This window comes from Trachypithecus francoisi, unplaced genomic scaffold (genome assembly GCF_009764315.1).
Source record: "Trachypithecus francoisi isolate TF-2019V2 unplaced genomic scaffold, Tfra_2.0 Lachesis_group2, whole genome shotgun sequence".
NCBI lineage: Eukaryota > Metazoa > Chordata > Mammalia > Primates > Cercopithecidae > Trachypithecus > Trachypithecus francoisi.
The window spans coordinates 114252168-114270240 of NW_022681465.1; the positions used below are offsets into that span (position 1 = coordinate 114252168).

The following is an 18073-nucleotide window of genomic DNA, read 5'->3' on the forward strand; positions in this document are numbered from 1 at the left end:
TAGCTGGGTGTGGTGGCAGGCGACTGTAATCCAAGCTACTTGTGAGGCTGAGGCAGTAGAATCACTTGAACCCAGGAGGCAGAGGTTGCAGTTAGCCAAGATGGCACCACTGCATTCCAGTCTGGGTGACACAGTGAGACTCCATCTCAAATAAATAAATAATAAAGTATATAGTTCAATGGTTTTAAATATATCCACAAAGTTGTGAAATTACCACCACAATCCAATTCTAGAATATTTTCATCACCCCAAAAAGAAACCCTGTACTCATTAGCAGTCAGTCCCCATTCCCCATTCTCTGTGGTCCCTGGTAACCACCAATCATTTTTCTGTTTCTATGGAATTTCCTATTTTGAACTTCCACATTAACAGAATCTATAACATACTGCTTTTGTGTCTGGCTTATTTCACTTAGCATAATGTTTTCAAGGTTCATTCATGTTGTAGCATGCATCAGTGCCTCATTCCTTTTTATGGCTGTATTCCACTGTATGGATATACCCTATTGATAGGTAAGTTATTTCCAATCCTTTGCTATTATAAACAACACTGTAAAGAATATCCTTGAATACATATTTAGAATGTGAATGAGTACATCTGTACCATATACATTTCTAGAAGTAGAATTGCTAGGTAAAAAGGTTATGCATCAGTAATATTGATAGTTACTGCTGAGTTATGCCATTTATATCCTGTCTTTTAAAGTACTGTTTGAGGAAGGGAGATGAAATGGCATAGCGGAAAATGCACTGAGTTTTGGACTTTGTTTCAAGAGAAGTTTAATATATTGTGGTTATTAAGGGCATGGGGCTTTGGAGGCACACTGCCTGTGTTAGAATCTTGGTTTTGCCACTTACACTCTAAATGACATTAAGTTAATTAACTGCTCTGCCTCAGTTTTTTTCATCTGTAAATGGAAATAACATTAGTACCTTCTCTGGGGATTGATGAGACTACACATGTAACACTCTTAGAACAGTGTCTGGGCTGGGCGCAGTGGCTTATGCCTGTAATCCCAGCACTTTGGGAGGCTGAAGAGGGTGGATCACCTGAGGTCGGCAGTTTGAGACCAGCCTGACCAACATGGTCAGAGAAACCCTGTCTCTACTAAAAATAGAAAAATTAACTGGGCATGGTGGTGGGTGCCTGTAATCCCAGCTACTTGGGAGGCTGAGGCAGGAGAATCACTTGAACCCGGGAGGCGGAGGTTGCGGTGAGCAGAGACCATGCCATTGCACTCCAGCCTGGACAACAAGAGTGAAACTCCATCTCAAAAACAAAACAAAACAAAACAAAAAAACAGTGTTTGACACACAGAAAGTACTCAGTAAATGTTAACTCTTCTTACTAGCTTGCTATATGATCTTGGGTCATTGTCTTTTCCTATTTTTATTTTTTTACATTTCTGAGACAGAGTCTACTCTGTCACCCAGGCTGGAGTGCAGTGGCGCAATCTTGGCTCACTGCAACCTCCACCTCCCAGGTTCAAGTGATTCTCCTGCCTTAGCCTCCTGAGTACCTGGGATTATAGGCATGTACCACCATGCTCAGCTAATTCTTTATTTTTTTGAGATGGAGTCTAGCTCTGTTGCCTAGGCTGGAGTGCAGTGGCACGATCTCGGCTCACTGCAACCTCTGCCTCCCGAGTTTAAGCGATTCTCCTGCCTCAGCCTCCTGAGTAGCTGGGATTACAGGTACCCGCCCCCATGCCCAGCTAATTTTTGTATTTTTAGTAGAGATGGGGTTTCACTGTGTTGGCCAGGCTGGTCTCGAACTCCTGACCTCGTGATCTGCCCGCCTCGGCTTCTCAAAGTGCTGGGATTACAAGCGTGAGCCACTGCCCCTGGCCTTAACTTTTGTATTTTTAGTAGAGACAGGGTTTTACCATGGTGGCCAGGCTGGTCTCAAACTCCTGACCTCAAGTCCACCTGCCTCGGCCTCCCAAAGTGCTGGGATTATTATTATTGTTTTTAAAAACAGAGACAGAGTGTCACCATATTGTGAAGGCTGGTCTTGAACTCCTAGGCTCAAGTGATCCTCCAGCCTTGACTCCCAAAGTACTGGGATGACAGGTGTCAGTCACCACACCCAGACAAATTTCACTAAACTTTTTTTTTTTTAAATAAATGTTGATTTAGAATGGGAAGCAATTTTTATCTTCACAAAATTTAAGATTCAACCTCTGTGGAGGGCTGATGATGCTGTCTAGCCTTAGTTTTAGGTACTCTTTACTAACAACCTGTGGTACTTTATGCATAGCCTAGGAGCTTCCAAGTAGAGTTGCCTTTTCTTGAGTGGATGAGTGGTAGCATTAGTATGCAATTAGTTGTTTTGTTTGTTTGTTTTAATAGAGACAGGGTCTCACTGTATTGCCCGGGCTGGTCTTGAACTCCTGGGCTCAAGTGATTCTCTTGCTTCTACCTCCCAAAGTGGGATTTTGACGTGAGCCACACCTGGCTGCAATTAGTTCTTAGTTTTGAATTTGATAAAAATGAGCTTTTAGTTATACCTTCAATGAATCAACAAAAAAGTGAGTTACCAATTTGGGACTGCAATGTGAATTTCTGATCTTCTGTACTCTTTTTTAAATCAAGTAAAGCGCCTCCCCCAATTAAAAAAAATTTACTTAAAATAATGTAGCATTTTCCCCTCAACTTAGACCTCAGTTTTTCATTTAAACATGAACGTTTAAATGATTTTAAAATGTGTGTGTATGTTTTGAGACAAAGTCTCAGCCCAGGGTGGAGTGCAATGGTGCCATCTCAGGTCAGTGCAACCTCCGCCTCCCGGGTTCAAGTGATTATCATGCCTCAGCCTCCCGAGTAGCTGGGATTACAGGCATGTGCTACCATGCCCGGCTAATTTTTGTATTTTTAGTAGAGATGCGGTTTCACTGTTGGCCAGACTGATCTGGAACCCCTGATCTCAGGTGATCCGCCCGCCTCGGCCTCCCAAAGTGCTGGGATTACAGGCATGAGCCACTGCGCCTGGCCTAAAATGTGTTTTTAAACTATTTACTAATAATGGATTTACACTCTCTTTCATATGATTTACTAAATTGATTCCAATAGGTTGGCAATCCATGATTAATTTTTTTTTAATATCAGCTGTTAAACAGTGGTAATATTTATTAGAGGACAAAGGAATCCAACTTTCGTGTTGCCCTTGGGAATGCTCTTTAAGCCTGAGGCTTTATTATGATGATAATTTGGTCTGTAAACTCCTTGGGAGGTACTTTGGGATTAGAGATCTGGGTCTCAAACCTGATCCTGCTGCTTGGCGACCCTCAGCAAAGTATCAGCCCTCTGTTGCTTCGTGCATAAAATGAAAAAAAGCGCACAGCTGCTGTGAAAATTAGGTCTTAGAGAAGCAGTCAGTGCAGCGCTTAAGTACTTGGAGAGTTAAATAGACCTGGTTTCAAATCTTGGTTTTGTTACCATAATTTGTCCCATGTCTTGCAACGCTTATTTTAAATTGTGCAAAAAAGTATCTCCCTATCTGTTGCTGTCAGAATTAAATGGAGATAATGCACGTAAATCACTTGTCCAGTCAGTGTCTAGCACATAGAAAGCGCTCAGTAAATATTGGCTGTACTCACGATAACCCATGATAGTTTATACTGACAAGGTAGAAATTACTATGTAAACGGCTCTTCACTATGAAGTTATTTCCTTTATGGGACAGCGACCACCTGCTGTATATTTTTTAATGTAACCGCAAGTTTATTTTTTCTTTAATATACATTTACTATAGGAAAACGTGGAGGGGGGGTGCGACCAAAGAAAAATGGTAAAAGTTAACAGCCTCCTCCTCTCAAACTCCCCAGAACCAAATCCTGTTAACACTAGGTTGTTAAGTCCCATCAGAGGATCTCAGGTTAAAGTGCTTGCTGGCGCTGTGACACTGGGTCACACCCTTTGAGATAAAAGAGAAGGCCGGGTGCGAGTCAACTATCATAAAGATACAAGATTCGGTGAGAACAGCAGGTCGCAGAGGCCGTACGCTTTTAGGCTATTATCGCGCAGCCCATTCTCTTATCTCCTCTCCAGGTCTTTGTACACATGCAAATAGTTCATAAAGCAGAGATCGTCCCGCATCCATGCGCTGAAGCCCGTTTGGGCCGAGATAACTCGTACACTGAGGAAAGGTCTTGCCCACAAATGGGCCACCCCTGCGCTCCGGGGACAAGGCCAAGCCTGTCTCCCTCGCCTGCAGCGCGGCGGGGGATCCCCGGGAACCCGAGGATCGCCAGCGCGGCATCGCCAGGAACCCGAGAATCGCCAGGGGCCCACTCATTCCACAGGCCAGGCTGCAGCGTCGAGGCCCTCGCCGGGCGTGGCAGTCGCCCCTTTTGGCGGGCTCGGGCGCCTCGAAACTCCGCCCCCCCGGCGCGGTATATCCGCACTCGCGGAGGCGGGTGCCGCACTCCTATTGGTAGAGTGGCCCGCGGTGGCCCCGGCCCCGACGCGCGCACGTTGAGTGGCGGGGGAAGGCGGAAGAACTGCACGAGCGAGGAGCGGCTCCGAGGGCCGGGCAGCAGAGTTGGGGTGCCCGCCTCGGGGCCCCCAAGAGGCTGCCGGGTGGGAGTGCAGCCTGAGACCACAGGGGGAAGGGGGTGGGTGGGCTGAGAGCAGTTCGGCGGCGAGGTTGGCCCGCTGCCTCTTCCCCCCCACCCCCGACCTTGTGGGCAGAAGCTTCCCAGAGCTCCCTACGCCGGCGCAATGGCGACTGCTGTGGAGACGGAGGCCTCTCAGCCGACGGATGCGAGCTGTGAAAGTGGCGGCGGGGGAGACGACGAGATGAAGCAGGCGCTTCCGGAGCTTGAGTCCTCCCCCACAAAATGGCGGCGGCGGCGGCCTCAACATCGCCGAGCCCGGCGGCGGCGCTGGGCCTGAGGAGACCGCGGGGGCCGAGGCCGCCCAGAGCTTCAGCCACGAGCAGCCTCAGGACTCCTCTGAGGCGGGCGCGGCCGCCCTGCTCAAAGGCCCCGAAGAGGCCGAAAGGCCTCTTAGGAGGAGTTTTCAGATCCCCAGGAAGAGCAGAGAAAAGAAAGGTGGTGCCTCTCCTTCTCAACCCCCTCTCTCTCTCCCCTCCATCTTTTCATTAGAGCCTTTCTATCTTCTCTTCCCACACCCATCTGAGATACGTAAACACGCATGCAGCGCCGGCCGCCTCTCCCCTCACCGCCACGGCCGCCCAGCTACCGCGCTTGGTGCGAGAGAAAGCGGTGGAACCACGCTCCCCTGCTGCCCCTCCCCGTGGAAGTTGGAAGTAGCTCAGGTTGAAGCTTGTCCGTAAGGCTGCAGCTCCCAGAGAGGAAAGATGGTGCTCGGCGCCCCTCCCTCCCAGCCCCCGAAGGCAGAGAAGCTGTTGTGTCCTCCTAAGGATGCTTCTGAGAAGTCTCGCTATGGAAATAGCCCGTGGCCATGGATTCTGGGGCTTTCTCCAAGGCCATTGCCAATGTTCTGAGGACCACGAGTGCTTCTCCCCGTGGAAATTCTTCAGCTCTCTGTGTCTACTTGAAATGTGCTTGATGTCAGCGTCCTCCCTTATTTAGAAATCTCTATTAGTAGATGTGATCCATGCACACTGCTATTTTCCATCACACTTCATTTCCATTTAGATTTTTCCCCCTTGTTTTTGAAGCGTTAAATAGGTCTCTCTTTAAATTTGAATTTAGTATTTTTTTTATATTTGAAAAGAATGGCAAGGTAGGTTCTTGGCGCAGTAATTTCCCAATGGAAAAAGATTAATGAGAAGTTACCTTGTCCTCAAGAAGTCACCAAGTTGGTCTTCTAGATGGTAGAACTTCAGATTTAAAAAAGTCCAGACTTAGTTTTTGGAACCCATATGGAAACAGTTACATTAATTACTTGTGCCTTTAAAAAATCTTAATGCCGGCCGGGCGCGGTGGCTCAAGCCTGTAATCCCAGCACTTTGGGAGGCCGAGACGGGCGGATCACGAGGTCAGGAGATCGAGACCATCCTGGCTAACACGGTGAAACCCCGTCTCTACTAAAAAATACAAAAAACTACCCGGGCGAGGTGGCGGGCGCGTGTAGTCCCAGCTACTGGGGAGGCTGAGGCAGGAGAATGGCGTAAACCCGGGAGGCGGAGCTTGCAGTGAGCTGAGATCTGGCCACTGCACTCCAGCCCGGGCTAGAGCGAGACTCCGTCTCAAAAAAAAAAAAAAAAAAAAATCTTAATGCCGTATTGTTAATACGGAGTCAGAATTCCTAATGGAGATAAAAATCAGTATTGTTTTTTGTTATTGGGGTATAATTTTTTTAACTATCCAGTAAATTTTGGATATTCTGATTTAGACAACTTCCTTTTTGCCCTACTCTGTGGTTAGGTTTTCATTATTTACTTTGGAAAATAATAGGATTTGTTTTTTTCCCGTATGGAAAGCTTTTCCATTTATTTGATTATAGAATCTTGGCTGTAGCGTTACACTGACTTTCCATAAGCATCACCAGTTCCATTTGCACTACTGGAATTGTTTGAGCCTTTTATTGGAAAAGTACAAATAAAGTTCATTTCTGTTTGGATGGCAAAGCCAAGAAAATACTTGGTGTGAGAAACCATGTTGACAAAGATGAAGTTAACCTGTGGAAGTTAGCATGAGGAATGTTTCTAGAAATATCTTTTGAGTTAATGTAGTTTAGGGTTCAGAAAGATACTTTTAAAGGTCAAGACTGTCAGTTCTTTTGGTGTATTTAGTTAAGATTTGAGATGTACGATTATAGTCTATATGAGAATCAGTTGGTAGAGAATAGGTTGGAAGTACGTTCATATCTGCTCTGGTTATGAGGTAGGAGGGGGAACTATTTATTTCTTCACAGTTTGAGAAAAGTCGGTTGGAGTCTATTTTTTTAAGGTTTAAGTGCCTAAGAATATGGACAAACCACGATAAATTCTTTTTTACTGTTAGGACCAGAAAATTGGCCTAGAAACTCTTAAAATTTAGTTTGAAATGTGGGAAGGCAGTAGGAACTGGAAAGGCACTGTTTGTGTGTTTTTTAAATAAATAAAACCCAGAGATTGTTGTAAAATAGACTTCAGTTGAACACACTAAAAGTAGAAATAATTGAGGGATTAGGAAATATAAACCTTGCTGTTGTCCCCCATAGTCTTGTACCTCTTGGGTAAAACTTGTATTTTCTATTTTTACTTGAGAGACAAAAGTTGTGAGGAAAATATATCACAGTGGGCTTTTTCATGATTAGTGAAAATGAGCAATTTTTAACTTGAGTAATTATTTATACCCTGAACACCAGCTGTTCAAATAGTAAAATAGCTAAAATAGCGATTTAAATACAACTTTAAAAAATTAAATAAGCAGCTATTTTACCACCGTGAATTTTATCTTGTTCAAGCTGAGAGAAGTTAGTAGTTGGTGATAGAATTCAATACATAAATTCAACTTTATTTAAAAAAAAATTCATCATAAACAGTACAGGTGCTGCTAGTTTTACTCTTCATACTCTTCATCCCAACGCCATCTCTTGGAAGGCTCTAAAGGTAAAGATAACACTTTGTGTAGGATTTGGCTAGGTATTACTAGTTGTGGTCATCTGAGTCTTTTTATCAAGAATATTAGATGGTTTTCAGTAGGTATGTCTGCTTGAACTTTTCAGTATCAAAGGTTCTGTTGCATTCATGTTTTAATATGGCAGACTTTTTCTTTTTTTTTTTTTTTTTTGAGGCGGTGTCTCGCTCTGTCGCCCGGACTGGAGTGCAGTGGCCGGATCTCAGCTCACTGCAAGCTCCGCCTCCCGGGTTCACGCCATTCTCCTGCCTCAGCCTCCCGAGTAGCTGGGACTACAGGCGCCCGCCACCTCGCCTGGCTAGTTTTTTTTGTATTTTTTAGTAGAGACGGGGTTTCACCATGTTAGCCAGGATGGTCTCGATCTCCTGACCTCGTGATCCGCCCGCCTCGGCCTCCCAAAGTGCTGGGATTACAGGCTTGAGCCACCGCGCCCGGCATTCAGCAGATTTATTAAACCACCTATTGGATGCAGTGTACCATGTTAAGTAAATGGGAGATACAAAGATAACTAAAGCGTTAATTTATAATCTGTGGGAAAGTTGTAATGTGGTAAAATTATAAGAGAAATTAGGCCGGGCGCGGTGGCTCATGCCTGTAATCCCAGCGATTTGGGAGGCTGAGGCAGGCAGATCACAAGGTCAGGAGATCGAGACCATCCTGGCTAACATGGTGAAACCCTGTCTGTACTGAAAAAAAAACAAGACATTAGCCGGTTGTGGTGGTAGGTGCCCGTAGTCCAAGCTACTCGGGAGGCTGAGGCAGGAGAATGGCGTGAACCTGGGAGGCGGAGCTTGCAGTGAGCTGAGATTGGCCACTGCACCTTCAGCCTGGGCGGCAGAGCGAGACTCCATCTCAAAAAAAAAAAAATTATAAGAGACATTTAAAGATTGATGAGCATTAGATGTTTATTTGACTATATTAATATATATAAAGAGCCAGTTAAAATAGGGGAAAACTGAAGGACAGCGAGTATAGAGATAGAGATTATTTTTCTATTTTGGTAGTATGAGATTTCTTGGGAAAAAAAACTTGTAGCTTGAAAAACATAATCACATGCTAAGGCGTTGTTATAGATTTAATTCCATTTAGCTTACAGAAAAGCAAAGAGAACTGAAGTTTGATGGTCGTTTAGATAAGGAACTTTCAGAATCCTATGCATTTCTGATGGTCGATCGATACCAGGTGAGTTAATGCATTTTATAAAAAACAATTCGAGGATGTTTCCATTGTAAATTACTAATTTTGTGATTATTCAACAATATACTTGACAGTTATAGACTTTTTTTGAAATATAAGTGGAATGCATGATTTAAGAGGGCAAAATGTTTATTGTTTGTAATTTGTTTTTCAAATGTACTCAGTTTTTTCTCTGACCAGTCCTATTTTCTTACCCTAGAATGTGCTTGATAATAATACTTTTCTCTTTATTTTTTTTTCTGAGATGGAGTCTTGCTCTGTCACCCAGCCTGGAGTACAGTGGCATGATCTTGGCTCACTGTAACTTCTGTCTCCTGAGTTCAAGTGATTCTCCTGCCTCAGCCTCCCAAGTAGCTGGGGTTACAGACATACCTCCCAACGCCTGGCTAATTTTTGTATTTTTAGTAGAGAGAGGGTATCACCATGTTGGCCAGGCTGCTGTTGAACTCCTGACCTCGTGATCCACCCACCTCGGCCTCCCAAAGTGCTGGGATTACAGGTGTGAGCCACCACTCCCGGCCTTTTCTCTTAAGAAGATTATCTTCTATATTGTTGATTGTATGTGAGATTATCTTCTATTCTTCTATATTGTTGATTATGTGTGCCTGGAACCATTTTTCCTTTTTTTTTTTTTTTGAGATGGAGTCTCACTCTGACACTCAGGCTGAAGTGAAATGGTGTGATCTCGGCTCACTGCAGCTCCTTCTCCAAGGTACAAGTGACTCTTGTGCCTCAACCTCCCGAGTAGCTGGGATTACAGGATACGCCACTGCACCTGGCTTATCTTTTTTGTGTGGTTTTAGTAGAGTTGGGGTTTCCCCATGTTAGCCAGGCTGGTCTTGAACTCCTGACCTCAAGTGATCTGCCTGCCTTGGCCTCCCAAAGTGCTGGTATTACAGGTGTGAGCCACCATGCCTGGTCTGTTTTTTCCCCTTTTAATTGAAGGTATTTAGGTGGAATAATATTTTGCTGTTTCTAATTCTCTTTGAAAAGTAATGGTTATGTATATTGAGTGGCAGGAGTTAAGAGTATCTGTCACCTCTGGCATAAAGAAAAATGATTGAAAACTAGCCAGGCATGGTGGCACGCATTTGTAGGCCTAGTTACTCAGGAGGTTGAGGTGGGAGAATCACTTGAGCCAAGGAGTTCAAGGTCATGCCACTGCACTCCGGCCTAGGGGGCAGAGGGAGACCCCGTCTCTAAAAAAATTAAACAAAGAATAGGCCGGGCGCGGTGGCTCAAGCCTGTAATCCCAGCACTTTGGGAGGCCGAGACGGGCGGATCACGAGGTCAGGAGATCGAGACCCTCCTGGCTAACACGGTGAAACCCCGTCTCTACTAAAAATACAAAAAACTAGCCGGGCGCGGTGGCGGACGCCTGTAGTCCCAGCTACTCGGAGGCTGAGGCGGGAGAATGGCGGGAACCTGGGAGGCGGAGCTTGCAGTGAGCCGAGATCGCGCCACCGCACTCCAGCCTGGGCGACACAGCGAGACTCCGTCTCAAAAAAAAAAAAAAAAAAATTAAAGAAAAATGGATTCTAGATATGTTTACTTTGAGAAGCGTAAGTCAGTTTTACATTAATATTTATAAAGTGGCAAATATATAAGTTTTCTGTGATTTAGAATGATATGTAGTTTAGAAGCTTTGTTTTTATTTAAAACAAGTTTATAAAATTATTTTTTCATGTTTTAAATGTTATGACTGCAAGATGAAGTAATTTTTTTTTAATTTAGGTTCAAAGCATATGTGAAAAAGGATTACATGTGGGTCAGTCCAAAATAACAATTCTTGGCAGTCCTTCCATGGGTAATCTTTTTTTCTTTTTAAATATAAATATCTACTATTAAGTTGCTGTCTAAAAATATATTATGTCATGTGATTTCACTGCAGTTGTTATTAAATTCATGCTTTATTATGTTTCCAGAAAAAGAGACTACTCGTAGGTTCCGAAATGTAAGATCAGTTTTATCTTTTGTTTCTGACTTTCTGCACACTTCAAATTGATCAAGGATAGCTTTTTAAAAATGTCTTTAGTCCTAGTGATTTTGAAAAATATAATCAGTTTCCTTAATTTTTCCCACTTTTCTAGGTGTCTATCTTTCTAGGTATGCTGATTTATTACAAGCAAATCCTTTGGACACAGGGGCAATGGGTGATGTTATTTTTAAAATAATGAAGGTAATTTAAACTTACACATTTCATAGATGAAAAACTACACTTGATTTGGATTTTAATTTTTAGATGATGCTAAGTCTTTAGAAGATTGTTTAAAAGGTCATGCTTGCTAGTGTTTGGTAGTTAAAGATTCTTTTGAAAATGGTTTATTTGCCGTCTTTTTGTGTGTGTATTTTTAGTAGAGACAGAGTTTCCTCGTGTTGGCCAGGCTAGTCTTAAACTCCTGACTCCAGGTGATCCGCCTGCCTTGGCGTCCACCTGTTCTGTGAGATATTGAAGGGAAAAAATGGTTGGTATAGTTGATCTATATTCAAAGAAGTATTTTATAATATTAATGTTATATAGTCAACAATTAGGTTGAGGTAGACACTTAAAAGGTTTTCTCTATTTTAGGGTAAAATAAAGAGTATATATGACCCCATGGGTGTAAAAAGTTTGGAATCTATGTTAAATAAAAGTGCTTTGGACCCCACACCAAAGCATGAATGTCACATGTCGAAGAATGCCAATCGAATTACATCGCTTTTGGCTTACAGAGCCTATGAGCTTACTCAGGTAGGTGCCAGGATCTGTTGTAATGTTATGACCGCATATCTGTTTGTTAACAAATCCTTTAAAATGTCTCCCTTTCAGTTCTCTCTGTCCCCACACCAGTCTAGACTCTGGTTTCTGCATATCACTTTCAGATTCCAGTGTCTGTTGCTGCTGTTTGTTCAGTGTTTTCTGAGATGTCTCAGAAACATAACAGTGGCTCTTCAAGGTTACAGGGTAATATTTATAGACTGCCTAGTCTAGCTCTTCCTGCTGGTAGACTGTGGCCTGGTTTTTGTATAATCATTGCCCTCAACACATCTTATTTCGTTTTGAAACCTTGGCATTTCCTGGCCTAGAAAGGTCTCCTGCCTAATATGATATTACTCATCTTTCAAGGTAAAGTTGAAATCCCTTGAAATGTCTTAAATCATAACATTTCGTACTATTGATTTGATAGATATTTTCTATCTTTATTAACATTTTTAAAGATGTAAACCTAGACTTATTTTTAAAGCCTTATTCAAGTATAATTGACATACAATAAACCACACATAAATAAAAGTAACATTTGATGAACTTGAGTGTTAAGTTTTTATATGAGGTTTGACTATAAAGCAATGGTTTTTTGTTTTTGTGTTTGTTTAAATAGAGATGGGGGTCTCACTGTTTTGCCCAGACTGGTCTAGAACTCCTGGGCTCAAGTGATCTTCCCACTTCGGCCTCCCTATTCTTGTTTTTTTTTATTTTAGTATTTTGTTATTTTATTTTGAGATGGAGTCTCGCTCTGTTGTCCAGTCTGGAGTGTGGTGGCGTGATCTTGGCTCACTGCAACCTCCGCCCCCAAGGTTCAAGTGATTCGCCTGCCTCAGCCTCCCGAGTAGCTGGGATTATAGGCACCTGCCACCTCACCTAGCTAATTTCTTGTATATTTTTAGTAGAGACAGGGTTTCACCATGTTGGCCAGGCTGGTCTCAAACTCCTGAGCTTAGGTGATCCCACCTGCCTCAGCCTCCCAAAGTGTCGGGATTATAGGTGTGAGCCACCGCACCTGTTCTTTTTAACATTAAAAAAATGTCTATAACCAAATGGACTGTTTGTGAAAAGTAGTAATGTTAACTTGGAAATGTTCTTTCTTTAATTATGTAAAATAAAATTTTAAGAACTATTGGTGTGGGCTTTCAGCAAAAATTATATTCACCAAAGTCATTTGGAACTGACTCATTTGATTACCTTCTGGACAGTAGCAGTATTAGTAGGTGTGAAGTATACATGTAAGATAGTTACTGGCTTTTCTAGAAGGACTTGCAAACTGGCCTTATGTTTTTAAAAAACTCCAGGCATTTTTTAGAGCAATAACAACATTATTGAAATCAATAGTTTCCCAGGGGAATGGACTTTGAAGGACAATACTACTGTGTTCATAAACTCAGGCATTCTTAAAGTGAAAATCACTAGTCTGCAAGTTACAAAACTGTACTATACTGAATGTGGTGAAGAGGTGAAGGGGAAAGGCTGATGCATAATGAGAAGAGGGTCAGCTACCTTTGTCACCTATGTTCGTATTCTTTTCCGTATCTCCTTTGCTATTTTATTTGCAATTGGAGCCCAGGTGTGTTTTTCTTTTGAAATAGCAAAACCGTAGTTTGGTTTAGTTGAGATTGTGTTCTTAGTATTTTGCTTTTTGTATTAGATTGGCTATTCTGAGCTGACCTGCAAGCTTAGGCTCTGTTTATAATATTTTTATTAGGAAACTCCCAGTGGTCAACTCTTCAGAAGTAAACTTTTGGAATACTTAGTAATACTCTGGGATCTTACACACTTAGATGCAGAATATTTTATATCACAAAATGAATAAAAAGTACTAATTATTTTAGTTAAATTGGCAAGCAGAGCTTAAAGACATTTTTTGTCAGAGGTGCATATATGGTTTTCTGTTTCTCAGAAATCAGGCAAATAAATATAAGGTTTCACCTTGCCTTTTTAAAGAAGTTAATTTTGCATTTTCTTATTTTTAGTATTATTTTTATGAGTATGGCTTTGATGAGCTAAGGCGAAGACCAAGACACGTTTGTCCATATGCAGTTGTGTCTTTTACTTACAAAGATGATATACAAACTCCGAAGTTTGTACCTTCATCAAGGTAAGACTTAGGAGTTTTAGACATCATCCACAGTGATACTCGACTACAGATCCTGCACTGCTGAGTTAGGAGGACCATTTTGTTTCTTTCCCATTTTTTTTTTTTAACTTCCCTTGAAGTTAGTTGGAGACTGAAGTGTTTAACGATGACTTTTAAATGGTCAGTGTGAAGAACAGTTAGTTTACCATGTGGAAATAAATACAAGCTAAAATTTAAACCTCATCTGGTTAATCTCTTCCTTAGAAATGAAGGTTTGTGTAGTTGAGTAAGTGGCAGGTTTTTTTTGTTTGTTTGTTTGAGACAGAGTCTCACTCTGTCCGCCAGGCTGGAGTGCAGTGGCATGATCTGGCTCACTGCAAGCTCCGCCTCCCAGGTTCACGCCATTCTGCCTCAGCCTCCCGAGTAGCTGGGACTACCGGCGCACACCATCATGCCTGGCTAATTTTTTTATATTTTTAGTAGAGACAGGGTTTCACCGTGTTAGCCAGAATGGTCTCCATCTCCTGACCTCGTGATCCACCCACCTTGGCCTCCCAAAGTGCTGGGATTACAGGTGTGAGCCACCATGCCTGGCCAGTAAGTGGCAGTTTTAAAAAGTGAGATTTTGGCTGGGCGCAGTGGCTCACGCCTGTAATCCCAGCACTTTGGGAGGCCGAGGTGGGTGGCTCACCTGAGGTCAGGAGTTCAAGAACAGCCTGTCCAACATGGTGAAACCCTGTCTCTACTAAAACTACAAAAAACTTAGCCGGATATGGTGGCACGCGCCTGTAGTCCTAGCTACTTGGGAAGCTGAGGCAAGAGAATTGCTTGAACCTGGGTGACGGAGGTTGGTAGTGAGCCGAGATCGCACCACTGCGCTACAGCCTGGGCGACAGAGTGAGACTCTGTCTGTATTTTTTTTTTTTAAGTGAGATTTTGTGTGTTAGCACTCTTGGAAATGGGGAGCTTCTACAAAGGATGCTCATACCTCACCACAAACCAATCAAATATTTAATGGGCAGTCAAGGCATTGATAGTTTTTAAAAACTTCCAGGTGATTCTGATTTTCAGCCAGTATTGAGGACCATTGGTTTCTTTTTTTTTCTCTTTAGAGACAAAGTCTTGCTCTTTTGTCCAGGCTGGAGTGAGTAAAGTGATGTGATCATAGCTTGCTGCAGCCTCAAACTGCTGCGTGCAAGCCATCTTCCCAAGTAGCCGGAACTACAGGCGTGCACCATCACGTCTGGTTTATTTTTAATTTTTGTGGAAATGGGTCTTGCTGTGTTGCCCAGGCTGGTCTCAAACTCCTAGCCTCAAGCAGTTCCCCTGCCTTGGTATTCCAAAGCACTGGGATTATAGGCATGAGCTGCCACACCTGGCCTGATGATTTTTTTTTTTTTGGTTTTCTGTTCTTGTGTTATTGAATATTTCTTATAAGCTCTAGGATAAGGTGACCAAATAGGAAGCAGTTACCATTTTTTCCCCATGTGGTGATTCTAAAAATGTTTTAGCCAAATGGAGTAAGTAAATTTATAGGGATGTAGGTGAGATGGTCAGATGTCTGCTCATTTTTACTTTGGGTGTCTATACATATTTGAAGTCATGTGTGATATCAATTAATTTAGAAATACTACTGTTTTAAAACCATATATCATGAAACATATATGTACATTTTTGAGGTTGACCTCTTTGTCAATTTTCCAGATCAAATTATCTTCTCTCCCATTTACGGTCCTTTTTTCATGTAGGTGAATAATCCTTGGAAACCATATGTAGCCACGGGTACCAATTGACATAGTATCAAGACAGTTGTGGCTTTCATTTTTTGTGGCTCTAAATTTATGATCACTATAATATATACATCACTATAGTGTTTTTCATAAGTAGTTTTTAAAAGACATCTAGCACTTATAATTATGAGGTCATGCCCCCAGGAATAATGACTATTAATTTCTTTGCCACCTCTTTGATTCCATCTCTTGACCTCTATATCATTTCAAAGGAGCATTGATTGAACATCCATCCTTGTACCTTGAATATTCCATGAATGCTCCTGCTTCAGGGCCTCTGCATTTGCTGTTCTCTCTCTTTCCCCAGTAAGCTGCATAATTCATTCTGCATTTCTTCAGGTATCTCCTTATCATTGAGGTTTCTTTGTTTTTTTTTTTTTTTTTTTTTAACCTCTATACTCTTAATGTCTCTTTTTATAGCACTTAAAACCATCATGATCTGTTACATAACATTGTTTTCTGTCTTCCTCATTAGATTTATGTACGTTGGAACTTTGTTTAATACTATTACCTAGAACTGTGCCTGATAAATAATAAGAGTTTAGTACATATTTATTGAATGATGAATTAATGTATTTATGTATTGAGGCTTTGTCTTCTAATGTTGTCACCAAAATAATTGACAAGAGACTTTGGTGGATGCTGTTCTCTCTTGATTAATATTTTTGGAAAAAACAGCTCCTTTAAATTTGGGTAAATGTGGTAAAATGAGCAAAGTAAGTACTTCTGTTTTCTCTAAGTAGACTTGGATTTACTAGATTTTGTAATGAGTAATTTCTTTGTTCTTCCTACCTGGAGGAAGGACTTAACTGTAGTATGCCATTAAAAATTGCACTTATATCAAAGTCTTATATGTTAATTTTTATGATTATACTAATGAGTAATGTTTTTCTCTCCTTTCAAAAAATTTGTAGATCTAACAGTTGTAATGCAGATAGAAACATAGGTAAGAGATTTATGTTTCTTTAGTTTTATAAATGGAAAGAATAAGTATATAGCAAAAGATTAAGTGCTTTGTATTATTTTTATAATGAATGAAAATCTGCAAAGTATGAAAAAAGTTGTAATGTAGCATCAGCATTTGGTTGTCCAAGCATAAGATCCCCTTTGAAAATTTGCTGCTGTGGGCCGGGCGCGGTGGCTCAAGCCTGTAATCCCAGCACTTTGGGAGGCCGAGACGGGTGGATCACGAGGTCAGGAGATCGAGTCCATCCTGGCTAACATGGTGAAACCCCGTCTCTACTAAAAAAATACAAAAAACTAGCCGGGCAATGTGGCGGGCTCCTGTAGTCCCAGCTACTCAGGAGGCTGAGGCAGGAGAATGGCGTGAACCCAGGAGGCGGAGCTTGCAGTGAGCTGAGATCCGGCCACTGCACTCCAGCCTGGGCGACAGAGCGAGACTCCGTCTCAAAAAAAAAAAAAAAAAAAAGAAAATTTGCTGCTGTGAATAGACCAAAAGGTTTTAGCACTTCAATTGAAAAAGATAAAAAATAAAACAGGTTTCATAACTCTAGCTTTTTAAAAGTATTAAATTCACCAAAGGTACAGGATTTAGAAGAGAAGTAGAGAAGATTGAAAGTAGTATTGATGTTAAACTATTTTAAAGTTTCTTCTTTTTTTTTTTTCCTGAGATGGAGTCTTACTCTTGCCTAGGCTGGAGTGTGGTGGCATGATCTTGGTTCACTGCAACCTCTGCTTCCTGGGTTCAAGTGACTCTCCAGCCTCAGCCTCCTCCTGAGTAGCTAGGATTACAGCCGCCATCACACCCGCCTAATTTTTTGTATTTTTAGTAGAGATGGGGTTTCACCATGTTGGCCAGGCTGGTCTCGAACTCCTGACCTTAAATGATCCACCCGCCTTGGCCTCTCAAAGTGCTGGGGTTATAGGTGTTAGCCACCGTGCCTAGCCTATTTTAAAGTTGCTTTATAATGAAAATACAATGAGTAGAAGATACAGGACATTGTAGGCATTCATATAATCAACCAGATCTAATACAGTGTCCCTTTGGAGGAAATAAGAAATGAATAATTGTCTTTGCTCCACAGCTTTTCTGATAATGACATTTAGACAGATACATTTGTTATTCTTTGCAACTGGAATGATTTTGCCAGGGGATAAATACCTGAAACAAAAATCCTAATATTTGAACTCTTAGTAAATAGAAGTGTAGAAGTATCGCTTCTTTTTTTTTTTTTTCCTCCTACTTAAACCTTGTTTCAGATATGTTCCCTCATTTCTAATAAATGTGCACTCCTCTGGGCTGCCAAGTGACTAAGCTGTGTCATTATATTCTTTTTATTTAGATAAATATAACTATACCTTGTGGAAAGGACAGCTTTTAAATAAAGGAAAACTTTTGTGTTATATTTATCTGAGGTCAGCCACTCTTGCTTTTTTGCCTATCAAACTGTAAGTATAAGTAAAGAGCAGTTCGTGGTTGCTAATTTTATCACTTTCTTGAGCCTTTTTCCTTATTTCTTTTTCGTACTTAAATTTTATTTTGGGCCGGACGCGGTGGCTTAAGCCTGTAATCCCAGCACTTTGGGAGGCCGAGACGGGTGGATCACGAGGTCAGGAGATCGAGACCATCCTGGTCTACACGGTGAAACCCCGTCTCTACTAAAAAATACAAAAAACTAGCCGGGCGAGATGGCGGGCGCCTGTAGTCCCAGCTACTCGGGAGGCTGAGGCAGGAGAATGGCGTA

At 41.9% G+C, this 18073-nt stretch overlaps 2 protein-coding genes across 2 annotated transcripts in view; one reads left to right on the forward strand and one right to left on the reverse strand.

The window, feature by feature from the left end:
• The window catches only part of LOC117066081 (survival motor neuron protein-like), a 34550-nt gene extending 29685 nt beyond the window's left edge, over nt 1-4865 (reverse strand). Inside the window, exons 1-2 of the mRNA XM_033181556.1 lie at nt 4760-4865; nt 4210-4593 (exon numbers count right to left, since the gene is read on the reverse strand). Of these exons, the coding sequence (XP_033037447.1) occupies nt 4210-4593; nt 4760-4865 (490 nt within the window). The remainder of the gene's footprint in view (nt 1-4209; nt 4594-4759) is intronic.
• Nucleotides 4866-5156: 291 nt separating this feature from the next.
• Nucleotides 5157-17796, forward strand: LOC117066082 (protein TASOR-like). The gene is made up of 8 exons (XM_033181557.1): nt 5157-5264; nt 8642-8734; nt 10484-10556; nt 10840-10928; nt 11319-11480; nt 13475-13599; nt 16283-16314; nt 17672-17796. The coding sequence occupies exons 1-8, from the start codon at nt 5157-5159 to the stop codon at nt 17779-17781; spliced, it is 792 nt and encodes a 263-aa protein (XP_033037448.1). The 3' UTR covers nt 17782-17796.
• The last annotated feature ends 277 nt before the right edge of the window (nt 17797-18073 follow it).

What these genes read in the sequence shown, in the direction of transcription:
- LOC117066082 (XM_033181557.1), top strand. Translation starts at nt 5,157, where the DNA reads ATGCAGCGCCGGCCGCCTCTCCCCTCACCGCCACGGCCGCCCAGCTAC. An exon ending in AAGTTTGTACCTTCATCAAG is followed by an intron (nt 13,600 to 16,282) that starts GTAAGACTTAGG and finishes AAAAATTTGTAG; the next exon opens with ATCTAACAGTTGTAATGCAG. An exon ending in TAATGCAGATAGAAACATAG is followed by an intron (nt 16,315 to 17,671) that starts GTAAGAGATTTA and finishes CTTTTTATTTAG; the next exon opens with ATAAATATAACTATACCTTG.